Genomic DNA, 21062 nt, shown 5'->3' on the forward strand with positions numbered 1-21062 from the left:
TTAGATGCCACGTTCTGTTCTGCTGGAAGAGCGACGTTTGTTCGGTCACGATCCGTGCGGTGTCCTATGGCAGCTGCTATAAATGAGAGCTGGAATGATTTTCAACTTTTATAGCCCACAAAAAGAACAAGGACAAAAAGAAGCGACGCGGACAGAGAGCTGTAACTGTTTCGACACAACTTATCGTATTTTGATCGAGATGAGGTCGCTCAGGTATGTAATTTTCTGAACTCTATTAGGTTCAACGAAAACACCTGCTCCATCTCATGTCACTGCATTGGTTGTCAGTTTTGCTCGATCGTCTGCGAGGAACAGGCGCAGTGTTTCGTGCCTCAGTGGTGGTTTACGCCTCTACCGAGTAAGTATCCTCCGTAAGTCCATCGACTGCGATGTTCTCAGCTTTGGTCACAAATCTGCGGCCGAATTCGCAAAAAATTTCATTCCTGCTGCTTGCCATTGGCCGGTCGTGTTGGCTATAAAAAAAGTTGGCTAATATGCCCGCTTACATAGGATTCGCTGAAACTTTCTCTTACAAACAATTATACAGCATCATCGGTGTTCGTAAATACGGATACTGAAGTCGGAATGACAAGTCTTTTCATTCGCAAGTGCTCCTTCATACTGATAGGGCACATTCTGTAAGGGCATGTTCGATATCCCGATTGGCTGACATCGGCTTTTATACAAGTACTCCTAGCGTAATTTTTTGTTTTGTAAATACGGGAATCGTAGTCTGATATTTGTATGTTTCCATGGTACTCGCGTTTTGACTACAAGTGGGAGGGAATATGGAATATATGAATATATCGGGCTAGAGAAGAAAAGGGCTAGACGTGCACGTTCGGGTCACTCTTAAGGCTTTGACAAGAGCGGCGTTTTCGTAAATGAGATAACCACTATTTCCGCGCTGAAGCAGAATAAATATTTATAGGGTTTTGCGTACCAAAATTACGATATACGTATCAGGCATGCCCTAGTGGGGGATTCCGGATTAATTTTGACCGCTTGTGGTTCTTTAAATGTGCACATGCAGTTATGTACACCGGTATTTCTGCACATCGTCCCCCATCGAAACGCGCAGCTGAGACCGGCAATCGATTCCGCATCCTAGAGGTTAGCAGCCCGATACCTTAGGTAGAAAGCTATTACGGCGGGTACTAGAGCAGGCAAGTTCGATAGTCTAAGACTAAGCATTGGCGCTATACGCCGACGCTATATACCATAGCTCCATGGGCTTCTGTGACTCTGAATCATGTCATTAAGTTAACCATATGGAGTGATACGTCATAGCCAGGTCTTAATTTTGGATTATGTTTTCAAGCACGCACTTACATAGGATCCCCCCCTCCCCCCAATTATTAAAAAAAAGTTACACCATCTCCCGCTAAAGGGGACCATGAGGCGATGCGAAGCCGGAGCACTGCACTTGCACGATCGCGTTCCGTTGGCGTTCGCTGGGCATGCTACCGACCTCGCGTCGTGGAACGCGAAGAGGAACACTACGCGCGTCGTGTCTTCCCTCTAGCCTGACCGTTAATTCTCACAGGGCGTGAGGGGAGCGCGGTCGACAGGCGCGCGAGAGACAGCGTAGGAGAGGAGAGAGAGGAGGAGGGGACGCGCATGCGCTGGCCCTCATCGCGGCGCTGCGCAGGAGAGAATTTCGGCATGTCGAGTCCGCATTTCAGAGGAACCAACCGAGGCAAGCGCTGGACTGAACGCGCGCAGCGCTCTACCACTTGAAGGAGAGGAGACTAGAGGAGGAGAGTAGCGTATGCGCCGTGAGAGCAGAAACGAGAACGCAGGAGAACCGCAAGCAGGTGCTGGTAGATAAGTGGAGAGAGTAACGCGAAGCTGTAGGAGAGAGGGAAGGAGGAGAGTCGCGCATGCGTAGTGTGAGTGCGGACTACTACGCCGCATTACATACCCCCGAGCAAGAGATACTTCGCATCTAAAAGGCCTTGAGCTGTAACAGTTGGTCAGAGCAGATAACAGCCATGCTTTGGGAATGGCCTTGAAATTTGTGCGGCTCCTGTTCTTTATCGTTTATCGCAGAAATCAAAACAATTTAAGCCGCCCCATTGAAGCCAACAATTACTACCGTTCTCGCTTACAGCTCCGTGTAATTTTTTTTTACCTTGCAAAATTTTCTTTCTTCGGTGCAGAGGAACCGCTCTCTGACACCGACCCAATAAAGTGCAACAGTCATTGACCGTAGCAAGCGAGAACTTTTGACTTTGCCTTGGTAACGGCTTTCAAGTGCATACCTGAAGTGCTTTCAAATCCAGCTGCACCGATTTCTGTAATATTTCTCCTGATAAGCCACCGACAGGCATAGGCGTACGCAGGGTTCTTCGTTCTCCGAGTCCAAAACCTGCCATTGGTTCCCGGCTTTCCAGAGTAAAATTGGGAACTAAAAAATAGATCTTTGAATGTGACACCAGGGGTCCTCGGTCGCCATTATCGTCCAAAAACATGCGTAGCCATAACCCTGCGCATTAAAAAAAATTAAGGCGGCATCGCACTAGCGGTGCCAAGCGTGAAGGAAGTGCGGAGCTGGCAATTTTATCTTTCTTTCTTAATCTCTTGCTTTCTTCTTCTCTCTGTTTTTTAAATGCGAAGCATTTCTTAGCGAACCTCAGGCACTTTGGGCGTTTCTATTTACGTATCTATCTATCTATCTATCTATCTATCTATCTATCTATCTATCTATCTATCTATCTATCTATCTATCTATCTATCTATCTATCTATCTATCTATCTATCTATCTATCTATCTATCTATCTAGCCGCCTACGTCTGGGCGCTCTCCTGGTTGTCTCCGTAACTTGTAATATACCAAAATTGGCACAGCAGGGGATCAATATATGACGAACACGATTCACTGGTCATGACATGAATAACGCAAAATACCTGTCGCTTACGTCATGAAATCCTTTCTCTCAGTCACGTGTGGCACATACCCGCATACCGGAGTTCATGTTATGCGGGTATGTGCCACAGCTGATACAAAAGTCTCAACCAACACAGTAACCGCGAACACAGACATTCACACGCAAGGAAAGTGATAATAATAGAGAGTTTTAGTGGTGGGTTCCCGCGGGCTTGGGGGCGCGCGGGCCCTTGCGCTCTTTTGTATTCTCCGTGGATGCGGCTGGGAGTACAAAGGAACGCAAGAGCGTGCGTACGTAGGTGGCTTGGGGTCCCCAGTGCTAAAACTCTGTAATAGTTGTTGGGGTTTTCTGTCCCAAAACCACAATATGGTTATGAGACACGCCGTAGCGAGGGGCTCCAGAATGTTTTACCATCTGGTATTCTCTAGCGTGCACCGAGATCCCACAGTACACGGGCATCTAGCATTTTACCTCCATCCAAATGCGACCGCCCTGGCCGGAATCGAACCCGCGACCTTCGGGTCAGCAGCCGAGCACCGTAATCGCTACGCCACCGCGGCGGACGCAAGGATAGTGAGGAAGCTGAAGACAGAAGACCTCTGGAAGACGCTCAACTACCATGCACTCGTTCACGTGGTCCGCAACGTGGACCACATCGCATACGCAAAAACCGGGGTCAATGCTTCCTACAATAAATCTGCCGAGAGAACCAGGCCTCTCAACATTACCGGTGACTTCAACATTGATTTATCAAGAACCAACAACGCCTGGTCTTTATACTGCGTGAAAGAAGGCTTGAATATGGACAGGGCATCAAAAAACCTCGCTGCCACGTCCAGGACAGGAGGCATCATAGATCGTTTCATCGCAAGAGGAATCCAGGATTTCCACCAGCTGTGCTATACCTCTCACTTGACTACACTTAGAACCCTCGTAGCCGCGATCACGAACGGATCCGATTAACAAGCCTGGTCCAGCTGCTGGTGCTCACTGATGACGGTGATGATAACCTTGTTCAAGAACTGTCAAGAACCACTTCTACACATACACACGGGTTCCTGAAACGTGCGTGCGTTCTCCGTCATAACGGACAAGTATAAGCTTAACAACCGTAACGCAACTGTAACAACTGTGACTGTAACGTACGTGCAGTGCGCCTGCACGGGGCACTCGGCTGTGTGTATATCCGGGGAAACTTTCCTGAATGAAGCTTAGTTGCGAGTAACGCCTGTCCTGTGCATATGTTTCTTCTTTGTGCTGTTCGGATTCGCGCTATCCAGTATTGAAGAATGTATAAGCACTGCATGTCAGCTTACCGCGTCTGGTATTGTGAACGCCCATGTTGCTGTTGGCATGGTTACTAGTGATGCAGAACTATCGGTAAATTGACTATCAATAGTATCGATAGTTTTTTTGAAACTATCGATAGTGTAAACAAACTATCGATAGTGCTACTATCGACAAACTATCGATAGTGCAATCGGTAGTACCATCGTTAATATTACTATAGCGATATTACTATATTATTGCCACGCGTGTTTATTGCTTTGTTTTGACGTATTTGGGTTTCACCCACAAAGACTGTTAGCAACGTTTGACACAGACCGCGACGGTATGTGTGAGAAGCTTCACGATTGTTTGAGATCATTCTGTTAAGATTACGCGCCGGACGCGAATAGTCAAGTTTATTCGAGAGCTTATGCGATCACCAGCGATAACGCTGGAAGGTTTGATGACTGATGTATAAAGGACGACGCGTTGCACCGATGATCAGATTACTCAACGGCTGACGACTGCTTCCGCCGCTATCAGTGCGCAGCATGTATCGCTTGTATTTTGAGTTTTGATTTTCTGGACACAAGTTCACCCAAATAAAGAGCTCCGTATTTCTCAGTCTTGCTGCAGCATTCTTCACCGTCACAACCACGTGACAATACTATCGATAGTGGTGTGAATAATTATGCGGTTACTGGCCGGCCATATTGCCAAAATATTTGCGATAGCCCGCTACCAGTTTCGCTTAATTTATGAGCAATTTTTGGCAGAGAAATTAATTATTTCGGTAGTAAAAATGGCGGAATGTGTCCATCAATAAATTCGTATCCAAAAGCAACCAGTTACACCTTACAATTAACTTCTTGGTATTTTTTTATTTTGAAATAATAAAATGCAATATCAATTTGAAGCCGCGCAGTCCTACCACATGTAAAGGCTTCCTCTCCGCTACAGCTGAACAGTTTGGCTGTATGATCATGTGTCAGCAAAGCACTCTGGTGAAGAGCGCAGTGATGTCAACTTTCTTGCCCTTCAGCCTGCTCCTCCGGCAGCACTATGTACCACGCGCGCGGAAAACCAAGTTTATTCTGCACTGAGTCCGCGCTGTTGATTTTATACTATCGATAGTATCATCGAATTAGTTACTATCGATAGCGCTATCGATAGTATTTTTCACCATCGATAGTTCGATAGTGACTCAGCTATCGATAGTATCGATAGTACCATCGATAGTTCTGCATCACTAATGGTTACGCATCTGTAAACAACTGGTTATATAACACATATGGGACTCTTCAAGATATGAGTGTGCGTATACCACTTCCACATTTGTCTAGCGTCATTCCGTAACGTTTCGTTCAATGTAAAAAATTGCACCACAGTCCCCATCCCGCGCATGCTTCGCATAACGTCGATTCCCACGGTACGTGGGATCTGCCGAAGTTTCTGTCTTTCTTTCTCAGTTTATTTCTAATTTTCTTTCTCTCTCTCTCTCTGTCTATTTCTTCTTCTTTCTTGCTCTTTCCATCTTTCTATTTGGTCTCTTTCTTCCTCCCTCTCTGTTTCTCGCTTGCTTCCTCTTTCTTTCTATCTTTCTTTGATTATTTCTCTTTCTCTTTCTGCCTTTCTTTGTCTCTATTTCTATCTTTCACATTCTTTCTATGCTAATCTGTATTCTCTCCCTCCTTCCTTTCCCCCTCTTCCCCCTCACTTCCCTTTGCTGCGCTCTGCTAGCCTGTCTGGATAGCCGAGTGGTTGCGATGCTCGCCTTCGGATCGTGGCTACGAGGGTTCGAATCCCGCCTCGCCAAGAAAGTTTCTGTTTCTCGTTCTTTCGCTCTTTCTCTCCTTAATTCTTTCTCCCTCTCTGTACTCGTTCTCTCTCCCACCAGAGTTATTGCATACCCAGCCGGAAAAATCGGAGCACGTGTTCTGTGAGCGAAGCTGAAGATGAAGAAGACGACGAATGGGTCGAAGAGAGCGCGGGCCCGCTCATGATGATGATCATTTCTGTGCACCCGTCACGGACCAACTTAAATAGCTCCGCTGTTAAATATGACGTGAAATTCCCGACTGAGTAAAGGTATGGGGCAGAATTGGCGCCCCCCTTTAGATGACTAGGGGAGGGGGGTCTTCCTCTCGTGCGCACGCCTACGCCGACAGGTCTGATAATGGCTACAATGGATGTATATCTCTCGCAGATATCGCACCCAGCTCCCCCTGTTGGCAGAGTGAACATGTCACTGCGCGGTCGGCTAGCCGTGGTGACCGGAGGAGCAAGCGGCATAGGCAAGGCCACTTGCCACGTCCTGGCCGCCCAAGGAGCCAGCGTTGTCGTCGCCGATCTCAACTTGCGCGCTGCCCAGGCCGTGGCGGCGGAGCTACCTGGTGGGCGCCCGGTCTCCTTAACGATTTGAAGTCGTCCTACGCACACCTACTGTAATGACGACAGCGTGCTAAAAAATGAGTATTTGAGAGTCGTAGCGTGCAACAGAAGTATAAACAAATGGAGGAAGCAATGGAACAGTGTTTTTCCACGGTTTACTTTAACGGTTAATCGGAGTCTCAACTTTAAGCGATTATTCCTTGCGTGTAAAACGTTCCTTCACGAAGATACTGTCTGTCAAAGAGAGAAAGAGAGTGTAAGAGAATAAACATGTTTATTTTACCAGAAGAAGCTTAGGAGAGGCGTCTTTATTCCAAGGCTCCATGAGCTAGGGCCGTGTCCTGGGCCCCCGTGATCAGCATGGCTATTCCTCGCGATCGGAAATGGCCACGGCTCTCTCCTTAAAGACGATAATTTGTCTATAACATCGGAGAGAGCCCTATGTGCTATGTGTATGTGCGGTAGACGTCAATCAGCGCTTCAGTAGGTTACATTTCCTCTGTTTTCTTTTTTTTTTTTAATGGGAGCTTCAAGCGCATATATTCTTGGCGTCTTACCTCACATATCTGTGTGTCCATGTTGGCAGAGTAGGGTTATATCAGTAACTCATGGACCATTCACTACAACGCGAGAGTGCTTTAGTGCTAGGTTTCGGGTGTATCCGTGTGGGTATAGTTTGTACCGTTTTTTTTTCTTTTTACAGACACCGCTACCCACAGAGGAGTTTTCGTGGATGTCGGTGACACAACTTCGGTGGACAAACTGTTTGCCGAGATCAAGGACACTGAGTCGCTTCCCGTCAGCATCTTAGTGAACAGCGCTGGCATTGCCAAGCATTCGCGACTTGTTGACACGACGGACGAAGAACTCGACCACGTCATTGGGGTCAACCTGAAGGTTAGCATCAGAATGACAGCGAAGTAGCACAAGAAAGCAGTACTATAACGCAGATGTTCACAATGAATTGACAACTGCTGCATTCATCATTAGATAGATAGATAGATAGATAGATAGATAGATAGATAGATAGATAGATAGATAGATAGATAGATAGATAGATAGATAGATAGATAGATAGATAGATAGATAGATAGATAGATAGATAGATAGATAGATAGATAGATAGATAGATAGATAGATAGATAGATCTTGTTTAACGTGTATAGAATTCTGAAGCGAATATACTTGATATTCTGCACAGGGACAGGGATAGAAGGACCTGTAGGAGCAAGTGGACAGGAAAGGAAAATACAGTAAAAATAAAATATAAGGTCGCGGTATTCACAGCTAGATAAAGTTTCGATGTAGGTCGGTTTAGTGTTCATTAGGTAAGTTCATGTCTTCAGGGACATGAAAAGGAATTTTAAAACATAACGTTGCTGCGAAGAAGACATCGGACTAAGCATTTTGCCGAGATCTAGCGTCTCCTATAACGCAAGCTCCAGGGCGTTCTTGAAATATCCTAATAACAAGTTAACTCCCCTTTGTGAGTTTATACTTCTTAAAAAATTACTTGACCAAATTTCAAATCTGTTATCAGGCTTTTATCTGAAGGTATCTAGCATAATTGTTCTGCTGGTAATTATTCAACACAGAAAAAGAAAACGAGAAATATCAATGAAAAAGTAAAGGTGGTGTTGGGGGAGGTTAGTAACGGATATGCCAGCTATCCAATGTCGTCTATCGCATAGAAGGCTCTTGGGAGGATTAGGAGTGAGCATCAACTGGGAGCATCTTCAACGTGCAGTTTGTAGATTACATTGTCCTGTTGAGCAATTATGGAGATGACTTTCGACAAGTGATTGAGAACTTTTGCTGACAAAGTTCAACGGTATACGTTTGGAGATTATGCAGGTGACTAAGGTAATGTTCAGTAGCTTAGCTAGATTGATGAATCGCAGTGAGTGCCTCTCGAATCTTTGCCATGGTACGTTTATCTATAGGTCAATTAAGCACAGGGTACCTGGATCACGAGAAGGATATTTACATAAAAGTAGAAACTATCTAAAGTGGGCACGGTCACTATTTTAAGTAATGACGAAGCTTAGCGCTATCTTTAGTGATAAACCTGTACCTACATTCTGCCGGTACAAACATATGTGGAAGAAACTTTGAGGACAACATGCAGTAAAGAAGCCTTGGAAGTTAAAGAGCGCGCAACAAGTGATCGACAAAAAATGACAGACGACGTTAAGTCAAGAGCCGGGTAGATACATAACGTGCTGATACATACGTGCTCGTTCAGGTAAAGACGTAGCGAAGGTGGCCGATGTCTTACAAATGACATTGAGAGGCCGAATTGTAATTTAGATGGACACACAACGCATAAGCACATATCGAGAGTTGTATAATGAATGTCGAGAGAAAGGAAGTATAGTCGTGGATGGAAGCAGGCTAGGTCGTGTGACAAAGTTAGAAAATTTGGGTGCATATAAGACGGTGTCAGCTGGTACAAAACATGGATAATTTGCGCTCTATATCAAACTATTATATTTTTCATTTGAGCCTAACAAAAGAAAACCGCTTGCGGTAGATAGCACTACTCGATATTTCAAGGTCATTTACTGGAAGAGAGGAGGACGTCACCATTCGCATAATAAATTGAACGATTCGCTTAGTTTATTAAGAAAGCTTGACGTGTGTGTGTGTTGGATCAGTTGACTGAATGACTGAGTGATTTATTAAATTATTATTTTATTAACTGACATTTCAGCGGACGGGCTGGCTTTTCGCGAAGGACGGTGGCTGTTTGATCTGCTTTTTAGACAATTTGATTAGTGACAAGTTAGGCTGAATTTCAAAATGGGCACAGTAGAGAAACTGTTGTAACTGTTTAAAACTGTAACTGTGTAAACTGTTTATGAAGCCTTCACATATATTATAGCACGAATAACCATCACTATTTCCTTCAGGGTACATTTGTAGTGTCAAGAGCCGCCGCACGGTCCATGATCGCCTCCGGCGTCACCGATGGAGCCATCGTGAACCTCTCGAGCATCGCAGGCGTGACCGGTATAGCTGGCATGTCGGCGTACACTGCCTCCAAGGGGGGCGTCGTGGCTTTGACCAAGGCGGTGGCTCAAGAGTTGGCACCGCACGGCATCCGCTGCAACGTAGTGGTACCGTCGCTGACGGAGACCCCGATGATCGGCGCGCTGCCCCAAGAGGCCCAGAGAACGCTAATCGAGCTCACGCCTTTGCGCAGAGCGGGCAAGCCTGAGGAAGTGGCCGAGGCGATCCTGTTCCTGTGCTCCCCGAACAGTTCCTTCGTGACCGGAGCTGCGCTTGATGTCATGGGTGGAATCCTGCCATGAGGTCTCTGCCCGGCTATGATGGCATTTCCCTTTATCGAAACATTAAAGAATTCAGCCTGATGAGCTCGAACGGATATGTCATTCTTTTGCAGGATACGCCCATTGACGTCAAAGGCTTCTGTGAAGGCTTCTTTGTAGCGCAAACAAAAGACGGGGCAAATGTAAGAACACATACTGCATGTAATAATAGTAATTGTTGGGGTTTAAACCCCAACAGCACGATATGATAATGAGAGACGCCGTAGGGGAGGGCTCCGGAAATTTTGACCACCTGGGGTTCTTTAACGTGCACCTTAACCTAAGCACACGGGCCTCAATCATTTTCGCCTCCATCGGAAACGCGGCCGCCGCGGCCGGGATTCGATCCGGCGACTTGCGGGTCACCAGTCAAGCACCATACTATGGCAGGTCGGTCTTGGCATGAAAAACACCACAATGTTTTACGTTAAAGGGTTTGCAAAGGAGAACACATGAGATGAAATGGCTGTTAGTATGCATTTTATTCTAGCCGCAACTTCGCAATATTATTTTTGCCCGGCTTACCAATGTCACGCAGTCAGGCTTCATGATTGCCCAGTCTGATGAAACGCCAGTAGAAATATAGTTGTGCTAGGTGACGTCGCATAGAGTCACTGTAATATATATGTCACCAAATGTAGCTGAAGAATTCTTGAATAGTGGGTGTCGCTAGAACCAACGTTTAGATAAGTGTACTTTTCGAAACGTTCGCTCCAGCGACAGCCCCGGTTCAAGAATATTTCATCTCTTCAAACTTCCATCCTCCCCTGAACTTATACTTCGAATGCAGATCATCACAGGCGTATCTATCGGGGGGGTAGGGGGGGAGTCAAGGGGGGCGCTAGCCCTCCCCACACAGAAATGTTAGGGGGCGGAACCCTCCCCCCCCCCACTTTCTACAGTGGTCATTGTCGACTGCAGACTGGGAAACTAACAAGTGAGGCAACGTTTTACTTTAACGCAGCAATAACGTAATTATGTAATAAAATTTGTCCTACAATTCTGCTGTGACGACTGTCCTCCGCGTGTCATGACCACGCACTGTAGGCTACCTGCGGTGCGGGCTGCCTATTCCACGTTTGTGCGTCTTGCGCCCGAGCCTTGCAGAGTAGGCTAACACTCGGGGGGGGGGGGGGGGGGGGGCTCTATAACATTACAGCAATCTGTCATGATTTTATTTTGTTCCGCCTGGACTGAAATATAAGAAACCGGCGACGCAAATACCGCCGGCAACCAGTAAACGTTTTATAGCCCGAACAAACGCTATCCCTTTTCAGGAAATTTACTTTCTTCGAAAACGATCGAATAGCATCGCCACTGCTCCACATGCAAGCTGCTGTGAGTTGATGAGTGTGCAGAAGTGTCGAGTATTTTAGTTGTGCCGAGCCAGGAGAGCTGAAAAAGATTCCCACTTTAGTCTCCGATTAGCCTGCTTCGCCTTGCTTATCATATGGTATCCTGCAGCGATCGCGGCGGCTTGTAACAAGGCAGTGGAATCGAGCACATTGAGAAGCCCAGCTTTCAAGTTTGCCCCGTAACTTGATCTACCTCACCAGGGAGATGATCAGAGTCCACGGTTTTTTGGACTAATAAGGCTGCCCACATGCAAAGGTTCCTAAAAATCCTTTGCCTCTCTGTCAGCAACGATGAGTTCACAGAGATTTGTATACGCGAAAAAACAGTTCAACATCGTTATACTTCAACTGAAAGTATCGATTATACACATATGAATCCATCTCGCCTGCTGCTATAAGTAGCCGCTGCCAATGTGATTGGCGGACAGCCTTCTTAAATTACGTTCAGAATGACACACTGTCTGGCTATTCGAAAACAATTTAGTCATTGTTCAGCACAGTAATGCGCTGCTTATTGTGCACACTTCATTTTAACGTCGCGAGTTTTCGCAGACTCGGCACGTGATGTAACAAGGAGGCAATTTTATGACACACTAAAATTTTTTGAGGAATAGCGAAGAGCCAGTGACCAACAATACGCCGTATTGAAAATAGTTTATTATATTTTTTTACGCAGTCATGAGTAAGTGGTAATTACGCGGTGGATGACTTACGCGTCATTTGTTGCGTCGTGTCACGAGCAGCTGCTGTGAGCATGAGCGAGAAAGTTTCGACCAATCATTAACAGCTCGTGACCTATACGGAAGCAAAATATGCGGGGTAATTTAATGTTATAATCGCCCACATTTTTTCAAGAAAAATTTGAGCTTACACAGTTTACGTAGGCTATTTACTTCGGAGGAGCCGGATGGGAGGAGTAAAGGGCCAATTCACTGCTTTGCCGTCCACCCCCCACCCGGCTTAGCTGGGAAAAATAGGAGGGCAAGGAACGACACCTAGTATATAAGTTCGTAGTCATTTATAATCTTATAGTATACACAACCAGCTCAATGTGGCTTCCATAAATGTCAATCGACTGAACTTGGTCTTCTTCAGATATACTTTATATTAAGGGTTGTAACAGTAAAGAAATTAGCACTCGACTTATTCTAAAGACTTCTGCGAAGTACCTTGCTTTGTCAGCCACAGCAGGTTCTTCACACTCATCGTATTTACAACGCCAAAGTGAGACTGGGAAGTTTGCAGATGCAATGCTCAGATGAAGAACAGGTTAAATGTGGCTGTACTTTTTAAACTTGACAGTAATATTTCCACAATGTTATTAAACACTGCTGTGTTGTCGCGGTAAAGGGTGGCCCAGACTGAACAATCTGTTTGTGCAGATGCTTCCTTCACTTTAGACAACAGTTTTGAAAAGCAAATCATCTAATAATCTCTATGAACATAAAAAATCACGTCAAATTGAGGGCAAATGTAGTTCTCTCCCTCTCTCTCTCTCTACGCACACACACACACACACACACACACGGCGGACAGAGTGAGCGACGCCTGCCCCCCCCCCCCCTCACTCGCGAACTAGTTGATACGCCACTGTATAACATATACAGTAACTGTAGCGTCACACAATTCACCGTGCCGCGCAGAAAACACGGACCGAACAGACAGAGGGGTGATCCACAGTTCCGACTTTAAACGTAACGATGAAACATACCATCTTCGTCAAAATACATTTTCATGCTCAATAAAAAGGCCTGTGGTGCAAGTGTAAATATGAAATGTGGCTATAAGTGCCTTGGGCTACACGCGCAAGCTATTAGCGCGATAGCGTTAAAGAGCTCGTTTCGCAGAAATTCCGTTGTCGGCGTCGGCGGCGGCGGCGGCGGCATCTAGTTGTGAGCGAAAAACCAGCGTTGTCCGTGAGCGAAAATTCGAGGTAGATGCACAGAAAGAAATAATAAAAAAAATCTTCGGTTCGAGTGGGAGCGGGCATTCGAACCTGCGACCTCTCGCTCCGTGGCGCGAGGCGTTTAGTCGCTCTTTCAAGCGCGATGTCCAAAGGAAGTTTTCGTGCAGCCTGCGAATGTCCCCCTGCTTCTTTTCTTCACGGGTCCTCGAATTCCCACACCCAGCTTTACCCTTTATATATTATTAATCAGCTCTTCCTTCCAACAGTATGCTTCCAACACGTAGCCGCCCAACCAGCTCTATGTAAGGACTGGCGTTTCACGTTAACGGCGGTACCCAAACGACCTGCAGCGTTTGCTGATCTGATCAATAGTTTCGCATGTTCAGCAGCACTCGCACATAACGGTTATTTGGCACCGCACCAAAATGCGGAGTGAAGGGAGTAGGGTCACATAGATACATTTATCGAGTAGCGCGCGTACAACACTGAGCGCCGGTGATATCGTTCATGAGCCTCTGCGGGTAATCTTATCTGCGGAGTGTGCCCTTTAGGGCCACACCTGATAACTTACGAGAGAAAAAAAAGGCACGTGCTCGTGGTGAGGCAGGGCATTCTTCCGATAACGTTACGAGTCCACCAGAGTCAGTAGCGCAGTAAGCATGTCCCTGCAAGGTCGGCTAGCCGTGGTGACCGGAGGCGCCAGCGGCATTGGCAAGGCCACTTGCCACGCCCTGGCCTCTCAAGGAGCCAGAGTCATCGTCGCTGATCGCAACCTGGACGGTGCCAAAACAGTGGCAGAAGCGCTACCAGGTGTGTCTCTGCAGCCCTTCTCTCCCTTCGTTTAAGCATAGGCGTGCGCACGGGGGGCAGGGGGGGGGGCGCCCCCCCCCCCCCCCGCCAATCACCTAAAAAAGGGGCGCAAAGTCTACCACATACTTTTACTCAGTCTGACGAGAGGAGGGGGTGTGAAGGCCTGCGATGATCCTCAGCACCCGCCCCCTTAGTGGGAAACCCTGCGCACGCCTATGGGTATAAACCATCAAATGTCGCATAGACGGCAATTCTTTGGCACATAGCCATGTAATTCTTTGAATTGTGTTTAGGTTTATACGATAACACAGGTCTGCGTGGCATGTCCTCACTCTAGCCTTTAGTGTTTGAACGATGCAGCATGCCAACTATTGACATTGCTGGGGGGGGGGGGGGGGGAGAGACAACTAAATGATTGCATTGAGACTGTCTGTAGGTGATGTAGCCAATATCTGCAATAATTTAGCCATATATTTAGCCAATTTTAGTCGATATCAGCAATCATTCAGCCAATATTCCCAGTACTACGATGCGAGTGAAAGTTGAATTCGGTCGGGAGTATTCATCGTAACCTGTCACAGAATGTGGGTTGAAGCGGTCAAGGAACGTGTCAGTATTTGCGACGGACGTCGAAATGCTTACTTTTGAAACCAATGAATTCGGTCAGCGTATAGGCTTTGCGAGTTACGGATGGGATTTCGTAAAGCATATGAAAAACAAACAAACAAACAAACGCTATGTTAGCACCAGAGAAGACAATATGCTTAGCTTTGCATTGGTCTCACAAGATATACGTGTTTATGATTATACGACTTGTCGGAGTTACGCCGGGAAGAGTGGCTATCGTTCACATACTGTCCACTGGATCACCTCGTGTCTTCGGGGCATCGAAAGCTGTCGGCTTGCTTGTGATGAATAATTGTACGTAATGATGAGAAGTTGAGCAGGGGACAATAGAGCAGATGCAACATTGTAACAATTGAGCAGATATGTAACGCTGCGTCGCCCCATAAAGTAGAGGGCCCGCATTTCAACGGACGCTATTAGGCCTGAATAAATGGCGAGACGAAATAGCAGCCAATCGTGGTACTTTTTACGCATAGCTGTATTAATATTGTGTGCTTAACAAGCACAGCGACAATTGTTAATGAACCTCACTCGTTGCAGGCCCGGCAACCCACAAGGAAGCTTTCCTGGACGTCACCAAAACAGAATCGGTGGACAAACTGTTCGCCGACATCAAGGACACCGAGTCGACTCCAGTCAGCATCGTGGTGAATTGCGCTGGCATAGCAGGGATCTCGCTGCTCGTCGACACCACAGATGAGGCCTTTGACAAGATCATTCGGGTCAATCTCAAGGTTAGCGTACAAACGACTACAAGAGTTCACATCACTCTCTCCAGAAGTTTGCGGAGCTATACCTCAATATTGTCACGGTTTCGCTTATCTCATCAACAGGCGAGCTGCATTTCTGGGCGTTATTTTTGAACGTTGCATGGGAATTCGATAATTTATGCACTTCCCTTTCCACAAAATGATATCTTCGCGGTTAGAAATCACGGCTTTTGCGCTTTGTTGAGCAACGTCCTGGTACTAGTGCATATTTACGATAGTTACGTCGTTGTGCCTCGCTATTTCTTACCTATCTGGAGCTATCTCAACCATTTTTCTTCCATCTACATTTCAAGTTGCCAAGTTGTTCTATCTCACGGCTTGATGCCTGTATTGCGTTACGCCACATCGTTTATAATTTGCCATGAAAAGAAAAAAAAAACGATCGTATTTGCACGGTTCTAGCGTGCCCCCCAATTGTAACGCGCACGTAATTTTACATTAGGAAAGTAAAAAAAAAATAACTTGGTGCCGATTTCGTTTCTGAGCCCGATTATTACGCGTATACAAACGTGAGGGGTACATTTAGCGAAAAAAAAAATGTGCACGGTATAATCCTGCAAATACGGTCTTCCGCACCAATCTAAGTGGAAGACTTGGATCAATTGGACAACAATTGGTATTGCGTCCCTGAGACGGTGGCTTTTGAGGCAACGCGGCTCTGGACACAGCAACAGTGTGCACATTAGAGCTGTGCACGGGCCGTATTTCCGAGCCCGAGCCCGGCCCGGGCCCGCTGACTTTGTCGAAGGCCCGCCCGAGCCCGACGGCAAAGGGCTGCGAGCCCGCCCGGCCCGGCCCGACGTACGAAAACACAATCTCGGGCCCGGTCCGGCTCGGCCCGGCTTTTTGAAGGTTCGCAGCTGCGAAAACAAAACATCGTTTTCCGCGGTAATTAGGCATTTTATTGAGCATATCAAATATGATCAAACGACACACGACGAACAGTCTCTATTGCACAGATTACAAATTACAAGTAGACGGCCTCATGCCAGCAACAATGGAGTTCGCTCGCCAAAGCCGTCACGTGTATGGGGTATGCCCATGCAAGCGTCAACTTGCACGAAGGCGATCTACGTCGGGTCGCTCGTCGCTGTCGCGTGCATTTTCACTCATATGAGATTTGGCCTTAAATCTAACGCGAACAGTCGCGTGGCGCCGTCACTAGCTCAGGTGGTGTTACTTCTCTGTTTGTCGGAGCGCAACAGAGGCAGTGCTTTACCTGCTCCCCTTTTGTTTAAAGTAGCGAATGGAAAGGAAAAGCGGTAAAGGGCGGTCGCGGAAAAGGCGCTGTGTGCGTGCTGGAGAACGATTCCCGCTCATTCTCTATATTTCGGGCTTGAGTCGGGCTTTGTGCCGGGCCCGAGCCCGGCCCGAGCCCGAGGTGAAAATACGTCGGCCCGCCCAAGCCCGGCCCGCGGGCCGGGTCGGGCTCGGGCTTTCGGGCTACCCGGAGCCCGTGCACACAGTGCACATTGCCTGTAAAAGAAACATAATGAGTAAGCTGTGGTGCAAGCCAATGCTTTGACGCCCTCAATACTGTTGATGCTGCTTCTTACAGGGCACTTTCCTCGTTACAAGGGCAGCCGCGCGTGCCATGATTGCGTCCGGCGTCACCGAGGGTGTCATCGTGAATATCGCCAGCATCCTAGGCAAGACCGGGCTCTCTGGTTCGGTCCCGTACACCGCTTCCAAGGGGGGCGTGGTGTCTCTGACCAAGTCAGCGGCTCAGGAACTGGCATCGCACGGCATCCGCTGCAACGTCGTGCTGCCGGCGTTGACGCAGACTCCGATGATTGATCCGCTGCCCGAAGAGAGCCACAAGATGTTTCTTGCCCTCACGCCCATGCGGCGAGTGGGACAGCCCGAAGAAGTGGCCCAGGCCGTTCTCTACCTCTGCAGCCCGCAGAGCTCGTACATGACAGGTGCCGCCCTTGAAGTAACCGGTGGATTCGGAATGTGAAAGCCTTGGCGAGTGTCCATTAGGGGTGCATCCACCTCTCTTTGCTGTCTACAAGAGCTTATTAAACGCTGCAACTTTGTACTGACACAAAATTTCAGTGGTTCCTTTGTTGTTATTTCTGTATGACGTGAAGATATGAAATCGAATCTTCTGTAGTACTATCTACTACCGATGGCGACAGAGAGTCGTGCTGGTAGCAGTGGGACCGCCCCCATGAGGACTCTATTCCTGGGTCTTATACCAGGACCAGGAGAAGGCTGTATACAGTCTTCGAAATCGCAAACTATTCGAGAAATATTCGAATCGCATCTGACACAGTCCTCTATTCGCTTCTGGCACTATTTTTTGTGTATTTGATGAGGCTTCAAACACTACTATTCGCACACCCTTAAAAACTAAAAAAGACGTATTGCCGGCACTAAATGTGTACTCCGAGACGGTGCATTTGTGCTGTCGGCTGATCGTGTTGCTTGTGGTGGAAACGCGACTTCTATACTTCCTGACTTTTCACAATGCAGCATGTCCAGCAAACCCCATTGACGATCTGCAAAAAATGTTACTACGCATACTTCAACAAAATGATATCCAAACGAATAACCTCGACCACAGACTAGCAGAACGAACTATTGTTTCCATTCAACAGCTGCTTCCCGAATTTCGCGTTTGTTTTTCTTTCTCTATGCGCACTGCAAAGCTTACACAATGAGAGGTTCATCGGTCACCATACATATATGGTGTGCATGGGTAGCTAGAGGCGTGATGTTTCAGTGGTAATTTTTGAAAAGAAGCCTTCGTGGTGCTCGCGTACGTTCCCTCGTATAGTGAGGGGGGAACACACTCAGAGCAACAGGGGCGTAGCCAAGGGGGGGGGGGGGGGGTTGGGGGGTTCAACCCCCCCCGAAATTTTTTCAATTTTTTGCTTGCGTATATAGGCACGCACACATACAAACGCACGCACGAACATACATAAAGTATGGTTGAACCCCCCCCCTCCCCCCGAAAGAAATTTCTGGCTACGCCCCTGCAGAGCAAGAACAACAATGTCGCCTTTGCATACTACAATTCTCCCTCAGTCAACCAGCAGCTAGGGCATTGTGGTTTGTAGCGCAAGTATTGTTTTACTCTTTGTGTAACCCGCATGTTCACGCTTGATTGCGCTGTTATATACGCTATATGCGAATGAAGAGAAAATAGAGTCTTTTAGCAAGTTACGGAAATACGGTACGGAAATGCGGTAAGGCAGTACGGTAACGCTCCTCCTTTCCCGCTCGTTGTGTTTAACCCGCTCCCATGATGATGATGATGATGATGATGATGTGTGTGGCCAATTACCATTTGTACCGGGTGGACTCACTATAGGTGTCCTAGCCTAATAAAAATAAATAACAATAAATACATACGCAGTCAGGAGGCACACAACTCCAGTACCATGCGCTTCTCTCGCGTCCTTCCACCACGTCTTGCTTTCACAACACCCGATGAGTCCAGCCAAAATAGTCTAGGTGGTGTTGGTCCAGCACAGCAGCTACCGCCGCGTCTTGATCCACCATTTGCGCAGCCTCTCCTTGGTTGTTGACGTCACGCTCGCCGTGTCGCTGGTGGCATTACTGGCAGAGTCGGTGAACCCTAGGGCCGTCGAGAGGTCGGTGCCCTCGGTGTGACGGGGAGAGAGACTTGTTAAGCGCAGGACAAATCTTGCTGTACCCGAGCCTGTGTAGCTTCTTTCCACTTGCGCTCAGTATCTTCCTTGACAGGGTTCGCATAGAAGCCAAACATACGGCTCAGGGTTTGCAGGCGCGTGAACCACTTGGTTCTGATGCCCTCCAAGCTCACATATATCGAAAGAGGCGCCGGGCCCATCTTGCGTTGCCCAGTAAGCGAAATCGTCCTTCATAGGCATCAAATGACGACCAGCCGGCGTCTCCCTGTATGGCCTCCACGGCCACCCGTTCGTGACAACCGAGAGCAAGCCTGCCCACCTCCCGGTTGTCCGCGAAACAGCCATGCCCTGGTTTCAGCTGTCAGACATATATTACGGCATTCGCAAAGGTCAGTGCTGGCACGTGCACCCCCTACCATAGCTCTCGTCTCTCGAACCAGCAAGTACCTGTTGCAGCCCCACAAGCTTCGCCTACGAAGTACATTGGCTGCTCTCCGTGAGGCGTGGCAGATGTGGTCATCATGTGCCTGTAAGCTTTTTGACGCTGTGGTGAAAATAAAGCCCAATTAACCTTTTTTTTTGGCATTAGACCTGAGGCCTAGGCCCGACAGGTGCGACGCAGCTTCTGTGACCAGATGCTGCAGGTCCTCGTGTCGCTCTGCTACGAGATCTGCAAACACAAGCCCGGGCAGTGTCCATGTGATCGGCAATCCCTCCAGTTGATGATTGAGTGTAAAGCCTTTGTCACATTCCAGAATACGTCGCTCCAGCCCGGACGCAGGAGAAACCAGCCATGGGGAGGAGGGGGGCGTCCATCGGCGACCCGCTCGTCTGGGTGGTCGCGCTGCAATTCTCGCCGAAAATTACATCGCGCGGAATCGAAAGAGTAAGCGCATGGTGTCAATGGGGTCGCGGGAGAATGCGCCTGTTTAGCCAGATCGTCGGCAGCCTCATTTCCCGCGATGCCAACATGGGAGGGAAGCCACTGGAGTACAACATCACAGCCGTGCTCCTGAACCGACCGCAGGCTGTGCGCAACACGCTGTGAAAGTGGCGGGCCGCGTTCCTCCTTCATGAGCTGTCGCACAGCTGACCTTGAGTCACAATAAATCGCAGCGTTCTTGATGGTAGGCGACTCACGAAGGAGGTCAGCAGCCAGCTGCAAACCAACGAGTTCTGTGGTAGTCGAGGAGGCACAGAAGCTGAGGCGGCACTGCAGGGTTTTGCCGACCTCAGGGGCAATGCAGGCGGCCGCAGCTGAACGGTCTCGTAGCACAGAGCCATCTGAATAGACTTGTGTTCTGCCGGCTAGATCGTCGTGCATCCTGCCCGTAGCCTCCTGATTGATGGCACTGTGTGGTGTGTTGCGCTTTGAACGTATGCCCGGCAGTTCAAAGTAAATACAGAGGGGCGCTCGCCGGTGTGGTGGGGGCCAGCGCGCACACGGGGCAGGCTCGTCGACAACAAGACTGTCGTAAAGGTCGATGTTTCGACCGACTTGAGTGTTTGGGACAGCACGAAGTGTTGGGGTGCCTTCGCCGGCAAAAGCATAACGAGCGGGGAAGGAGGAGCGCTACCGTACGGCCTTACCGTATTTGCGTACCGTATTTCCGTAACTTGCTAAAAGACTCTAATAAGGGATATAATAAACGCTGTGAATGTGGTCCGTCAGCGAAGCTATGGTATCAGGTTCCTGGTCCGATAGACCAATGTGACGTTTATTTCTTTGTGGACACGCATGGAACCCGCTAAATGGGAGAGAGGAATCCGGCCTGGCGCTCACTAGTATGGGCACTAAGAGACAGTGGCGTGAGGATGGTGACTAATTTCAGCTGGTGACTAGCATTTTGCAGTAAACCCATTTTGCTGCTCTGAAGGGCCCTTTGCAGAAGGAAGTTGCACCGATGACACACGGCACGGCGCTAAGTTCTTTAGGTGGTTCGTGGACTCCGCGATTAGCTGTGGTTCCTCCTTGCTGCCAAAAAGAAGGAAAAAAAGAAACGCTCTGCTCGTTAAATCAGCGGGAGAGAAACATAATAAGAACCACGCTGCTTGTTGGGGCTTTTGTTGACGGCGCCCCTTGTGCAGACT

At 48.0% G+C, this 21062-nt stretch overlaps 3 protein-coding genes across 3 annotated transcripts in view; all 3 read left to right on the top strand.

Annotated features, from left to right (window-relative positions):
- Positions 1-21062, top strand: part of LOC119387985 (estradiol 17-beta-dehydrogenase 8) — a 169286-nt gene that overhangs the window by 69096 nt on the left and 79128 nt on the right. The gene's annotated exons all lie outside the window — the stretch shown is intronic.
- On the top strand, positions 289-9889 carry LOC119386230 (estradiol 17-beta-dehydrogenase 8). The gene is made up of 4 exons (XM_037653562.2): positions 289-358; positions 6367-6553; positions 7255-7448; positions 9464-9889. The coding sequence occupies exons 2-4, from the start codon at positions 6403-6405 to the stop codon at positions 9863-9865; spliced, it is 747 nt and encodes a 248-aa protein (XP_037509490.2). The 5' UTR covers positions 289-358; positions 6367-6402; the 3' UTR covers positions 9866-9889.
- On the top strand, positions 13733-17327 carry LOC119387988 (estradiol 17-beta-dehydrogenase 8). The gene is made up of 3 exons (XM_037655583.2): positions 13733-13954; positions 15122-15315; positions 16910-17327. The coding sequence occupies exons 1-3, from the start codon at positions 13804-13806 to the stop codon at positions 17309-17311; spliced, it is 747 nt and encodes a 248-aa protein (XP_037511511.1). The 5' UTR covers positions 13733-13803; the 3' UTR covers positions 17312-17327.

Source organism: Rhipicephalus sanguineus, chromosome 3 (assembly GCF_013339695.2).
Source record: "Rhipicephalus sanguineus isolate Rsan-2018 chromosome 3, BIME_Rsan_1.4, whole genome shotgun sequence".
Lineage (NCBI taxonomy): Eukaryota > Metazoa > Arthropoda > Arachnida > Ixodida > Ixodidae > Rhipicephalus > Rhipicephalus sanguineus.